Source organism: Buceros rhinoceros, unplaced genomic scaffold, assembly GCF_000710305.1.
Source record: "Buceros rhinoceros silvestris isolate BGI_N320 unplaced genomic scaffold, ASM71030v1 scaffold18684, whole genome shotgun sequence".
Taxonomy (NCBI): Eukaryota; Metazoa; Chordata; class Aves; order Bucerotiformes; family Bucerotidae; genus Buceros; species Buceros rhinoceros.
In genome coordinates, this window is record NW_010407969.1 from 27,108 (window position 1) to 32,707 (window position 5,600).

At 38.2% G+C, this 5,600-nt stretch overlaps 1 protein-coding gene across 1 annotated transcript in view; it reads left to right on the forward strand.

The window, feature by feature from the left end:
- Positions 1 to 1,581: 1,581 nt before the first annotated feature.
- LRCH3 (leucine-rich repeats and calponin homology (CH) domain containing 3) overlaps positions 1,582 to 5,600 on the forward strand; it is a gene marked incomplete at its 5' end in the record, with an annotated part of 36,611 nt that continues 32,592 nt past the window's right edge. Inside the window, 5 exons of the mRNA XM_010134715.1 lie at positions 1,582 to 1,726; positions 3,103 to 3,229; positions 3,987 to 4,092; positions 4,255 to 4,391; positions 5,304 to 5,413. Coding sequence (XP_010133017.1) covers positions 1,582 to 1,726; positions 3,103 to 3,229; positions 3,987 to 4,092; positions 4,255 to 4,391; positions 5,304 to 5,413 — 625 coding nt within the window. The remainder of the gene's footprint in view (positions 1,727 to 3,102; positions 3,230 to 3,986; positions 4,093 to 4,254; positions 4,392 to 5,303; positions 5,414 to 5,600) is intronic.

Here is a 5,600-nt window from a genome sequence, read left to right on the forward strand (position 1 = left end):
TAGTTAACCGCAATTGTGCCTGTGGATAGTGCAGTTCTTTCCCATTCATACATTAAAGTACATCTGGAGGTTTTTCTCTACAGAGTTTTTCACAGATTTGTAATTACTGATTATTTGTTGGTAGTGACTTGGAGTGACCTCTTTTCCCTGAGCAACCTAGGGCAGCACTGGAACAGTAGTAGTAGGCAGGATATGTCTGAGGAGGGCTCTTTCACTCTGGAAAAGCATCTCTTTAAAAAAAAGAAATAATGAAGTCAAGACACAATACCTGTCTGCATTGGCAGTCTTTAAAAGCAACCTGTATTTCATGGTTCCTTCATGGAATAAAGACAGAAATGACTATGTCAGTTTAGTGTATATGATTTGGAGTGGGAGCTTTTATCCTCTTATGCTGATGAGGAGAAACTGAAATTCAACACAAAAGAAATAGCAATTAAATTTGGATTATTTGTTTAAATCATTCGTGACACCAATTCAGGTAAGATGGGTTTTCAGAATGAATGTCTGCCCTCCCTTAAAAACGTGAAGATGAAGTGTCAGTTTATTAAATGGGCAGTTCTCAATAGGAGCTCCCTGCTGACACAAGGTGCTCTTGATGTGAGCATAATTCCTGTCAAAATTGAGTGCTGGGTGTGTTAGGAAGTGAGAGCAGTGTGTGTCTGTGAGAACTGTCCTTTGGCATTTATAAGCAAGAGTTTTCCTTCACCTTTAAAGAAAAAAGAACCCTTGGCAACTGTCTTACCGCAGTTGCAGCTTTTACTCTTGAAGGAGAGTAATGCTGATGAATATTTTATACATATAGACTGGTAATTGGACATGGCTAAGGAAAAATACTGGTTCTTCAAATATAAACATTTGGTAGGAGTTTTGGTTAAACTTTTTTCTCTTGCCAAGCAAGCAATCCAGGATCACAAAGAAACAGTAAGCCATATTGCTAGCAGCAAGCAGAGCATTTCTCTGCAGCTGGGAAGACCCTTTATTGAAAACCCTTCCATTGTCTGGTTGAGATTACAGGCTTGAACTGGTGTCTCTCTGCAGGAGGGAGTGCTTCGGCTGGCGTATAGAAGGCTTGTCCGAGGTGCCTGCCTCATGTTTTCCCTGTTGGAATTGTTACCTATAAATACCCATGTATCTGGTACATATTTTAGACAAGAAGTTTGAAGCTGAGATTTCCATGTAGCAGGGAGTACCTGAGCAGAGGACTGGGAGAGAAGTACTTTCTTGATTGCTTTCATTACAGCTCTGCCCACCGAGTACCAACTCCATAGTCTAAACCTGGAACAGAGATTTGAAGCTGGGCTTTCAGCGTCTTAAACTAGCTTCCTCTAAGCTTAAGGCAGTTTGGGATATAAAAGTGTGACTATGAAAGAAATGCTGCATCTGGCTTTTTTTTTTCTCATTGTGACTGTAAGATTTTCAAAGATATTAATTTGTGTGTGAAATGAGTCACTTCATAATCTTGCAACTTTTGCAGGCAGGACAATTGTTCCCACTGTGTGACAGTGAATATACAGACATTGCTTGTCCTCATGAAGTTTTAAGAAAGCTTTACTAAATGTTTCTTTTTCCCCCTCCCTTCAGATTTGTCACGGAACAGACTGTCAGAGCTTCCAGCAGAAGCATGTCACTTTGTCTCCCTTGAGAGTCTTAACTTGTACCAGAACTGCATTCGATATATCCCAGAGGCTATTTTGAACTTACAGTCTTTAACATTTCTAAATATCAGGTAATGATTTTCTTAGAAATTTTGCTTTAGCATCTGTAGTCTGGGTTTATAAATTTTGCTGCATCCAAAAGCGATGCTAACATGGTGTGTAATCATCATGTTGTTATATTGTGTATCATGGGAAAAAAGCAACCTGAACCAGTCTTACCCACTCAGGTGGATCAGGGAGCATGAGGAGCTTGTAAAAGTGGAGTATGAAGAAGAAAGTGAATTCCAAGTTGAAGGACACACAAAATAAATTCTTGTAGTTTTCATGTGAAATACAGGCATGTGGACTAAAAAGAGAAGAGAGAGCTTTTGGATAGGCTCTACAGTTCAGCACTCATCAGCTGAACAAGGCTTATGCAATTTCCCTTTAGCGTCACTGTTCTGGTGGCTTTTAAAGATCTTTCTCAAGCATTAACACTTCTCTGCCAGCATTAAAAAGTAATTGCTGCAACTCAGCCTGTTGATGGAATTCCACTGTGTACAGCAGCCTCTCTTTGCAGAAGGTCTTTTAAGAGATGTGGAAAGTTCCTAATCATGAATGGGCAGTGATATCAATCAAGAAAAACTTCAGGCTATTTCCTTCTGGTGTTATACTTTTGCCAATTTAGTATGCTTTTGTTTCTTTATTTTCCCTTTTTATTGATGGAGAGAATTGTAGGAATAGGATATGAATCAGGTATGGGTTTCCTATTGCTATGATCTCTAGTAGGTGCGGTCCAATTATTACCCTTTTTAAAGCTGCTGATGGTTCACCTACTGCTCAGAACCTTTTTTTTTTTTTTTTTGCTTTAACGGCAGGGAAATCTGGATTTCAAGCATGAAAAAATCCAGCAGCATATTTTCTTAAATGTCAACATCTGATCAAAGCCTTATTAAGATCCTGATAACTTTCTAAAAAGCCGGTCACTATTCCTTGCTATGTTTTGTTTCTAAAGGGTTTCTTCCTTTTTTACAATCCATTCTCATACTGCCTGATTCTCATCTGAGGTTACGGTCCAGCAGTGACTTTCTCTGTGGCATTGTATGTGCTGACCTGCGATACTACGTGTCAGAAAGGCTTTTGCACTCTGTTCAAACATGATCATTTGGGACAGGGCAACCACTTACCAGAAGCGTCTGGAAGGGCATAAAACTATCATATTCTCCAGTACAGAGTTTAAAAACATCTGGTCAGGCTTGGTACTTGGGATTCGGTTTGTTCACAGATAACTAGGTAAAGCACATAATGAAGAACAACTTCATGGAACTACTTTTACAATAATTATATGTAAAAACTCAGTTATCTTCTAAATGAAGTGTGCTTTTTGTACGTGTCTTTCGTTACATTAAAATGTGAGGTGATTTCTCATTAGAGTTCTGATGATTTTGTTTTCTTTCTGTCCAAAAAGTCGAAACCAGCTTTCAACATTGCCAGTACATCTCTGTAGTCTACCGCTAAAAGTTTTGATAGCAAGTAATAATAAGCTGATTTCAATACCTGAAGAGATTGGACAGCTCAGACAGCTGACAGAGCTTGTGAGTATACAGTTATTTTTTACTATTACTATCCAGTCTTTGTTTTTAATTGATGTGTTTTAATAGCTTCAGAGATGCTTCAGAAGAAATAACTTTTTCAGCTGATCAAAACAGTGCTTTAATTAGGATGTTATCTGGGCATGTGCAAGATAAACATCCTTTTTCTCATTCTGCCGAGAACATTGTGATTATAAACCAGTTACTTGTATGCAAGGGCAAGTTACTTAAATCTGCTCTTAGCCTAAGGAAGATTTCTCTCTGCCGTAGTATCTCCAACTATGTTTTGGCTGTGTGTAAAGGTGTTAGAAAAGAGTTTAAAATACTCTGAGATTTTAAAAAAAAAAAAAAAAAAAAATTAGGAGAAGGTGCCTTGCACTGGAGAGCAAATGATCCGTGTCAGGTTAACTAAGAGTCTTCCCTATTTTTGAAAGGAAGGCTGGATGGAATTAGAGTGTTTGGTGCGTTTGTTTCTGGCAAAAATCATATATGTAGCAAGTTGTGCTGGCTCAAATAATATGAAATAACTTGAAACAAACTTCTACATCTGAATGCTTAATCTTTTAAAGCTTTTAGTTTCCCATGTATTTGAAATGAGAATAATGCTTCATGTCAGCAAAGAGATGTAATGAATATAAGAACATTAAGTGCTATGTAAATAGTTGTCTTTTTCTTTCAGCCCCTAAATAAAGCACTGCATATTTTAGTTAGCAGAGGCTTACGGGTCAGTGGTAACTTGTTCTTTACTCCTGCTTTGTAGGATGTGAGCTGTAATGAAATACAGACAATACCTCCACAGATTGGCAATTTGGAGTCCTTGCGGGACCTAAATGTCAGAAGAAATAATTTGGTGCGTTTACCTGAAGGTGAGAAAAGGCTATCATTAATAACAGAAACTTCAAGCACTTCTGTATTTTCAGTGCCTTTTTCTTCACCTGAGAGCTAGAAGCAGCATACTGTATTTTGTAAAACACAGATTTTTATACTCTTTTAATCTGCTGAATTGTATGTTTATTTTCTATTTCCAGAGCTTGCTGAGTTGCCTTTGATTCGATTAGATTTCTCCTGCAATAAAATAACAACAATACCAGTTTGTTATAGGAACCTCAGACATCTACAGACTATCTTGTTAGAGAACAACCCTCTGCAGTCACCCCCTGCACAGGTAAGCTGCAGCCAGGAATTCAGATGTTCAGCTAAAATTCATCTAAAAAGGGCAGGATTATACTACAAACTTTATTTAAGAACAAGAGGAGATTAAATAAATTGTGTTGTCTAAAAGTATTAAATATACAGCACACCTTGAAAAATCTTTTTCTTCTCTTACTTTACTGTATTACTAGTTGCACCTATGGGGTGTTGCTAAGAATTCCACTGTCAGCGTTGTACAAATGTTAGCTGAGCATTTCTACTGTGAGTGTAGGAGAGAGGGAGCTCTGTCACAACTGATTTTGTTCATCTCAAATGTCAGAATTTTGGCTGAGGCCTCAGTGCTGCTCAAATTGGCCTTTGAGCTAGAAACTGCAGTCTGGTTAGTGACTGATTGAATTTTTTAATGTGGGTATATAAGCCCTTCAGTATTACAGGTTCTACTGTGAGCTGCTGCTTCTGAGTCAGGAGTGGCATTTGCTAAAACCTGTAGCTTTCATAGAGTTTTGCCTCCCTTTTAATAGCAAAGACAGCTGTTACTGGCTTCATTCACTTTAAATTGGAGCTCTCTTTGGCTGTCAGCCACTGCCGTTCAAATCTGGGCATGGGCGGGATGCATCTGTTCTGATGCCAAGGGTATAAATTCTAGTACTTATAAGTGCTTCTGTCTTGTGTGATGAAATTTCAGTATCCAGCTGACAAAAGTTGCATGCAGACCAGATGTACTTGGAGGATAGCTTCCATTTGTCTATCACAGGCATCCCGTGATGCAACACTATAGCCCTTTCTCTAAAAGGCAGTGAGGTTAGAAGGAAAGATGCACTGTTTGATGTAAAAGTGCGCTCAACTACAGTTGAAGTGTCTGTGGAGTACTTGGACAATATATTGTCAAATTATACTTACTTAATTTTTCAATTTTTTTTTAAAGATATGTATAAAAGGAAAAATTCACATATTTAAATACCTGAACATAGAAGCATGCAAAATAGCTCCGGACTTGCCTGATTATGATAGGAGACCCATGGGATTTGGATCTTGGTAAGTTTGGCACAACCCAAGCTCCTCGTTTTGATGACAGTAGGGAAAATTTTGTCTGTTGGCTGAGGTTTTTTTTAAAAAAAGGTCCAAGGATTGTTCTTTGGTAAGTGCATTGATGGAGGTGGTTTTGGAGAGTATCATTTGTGTGTTCTAACAGAGTATGACTATGTAAGAAGCAAGGAGCGGT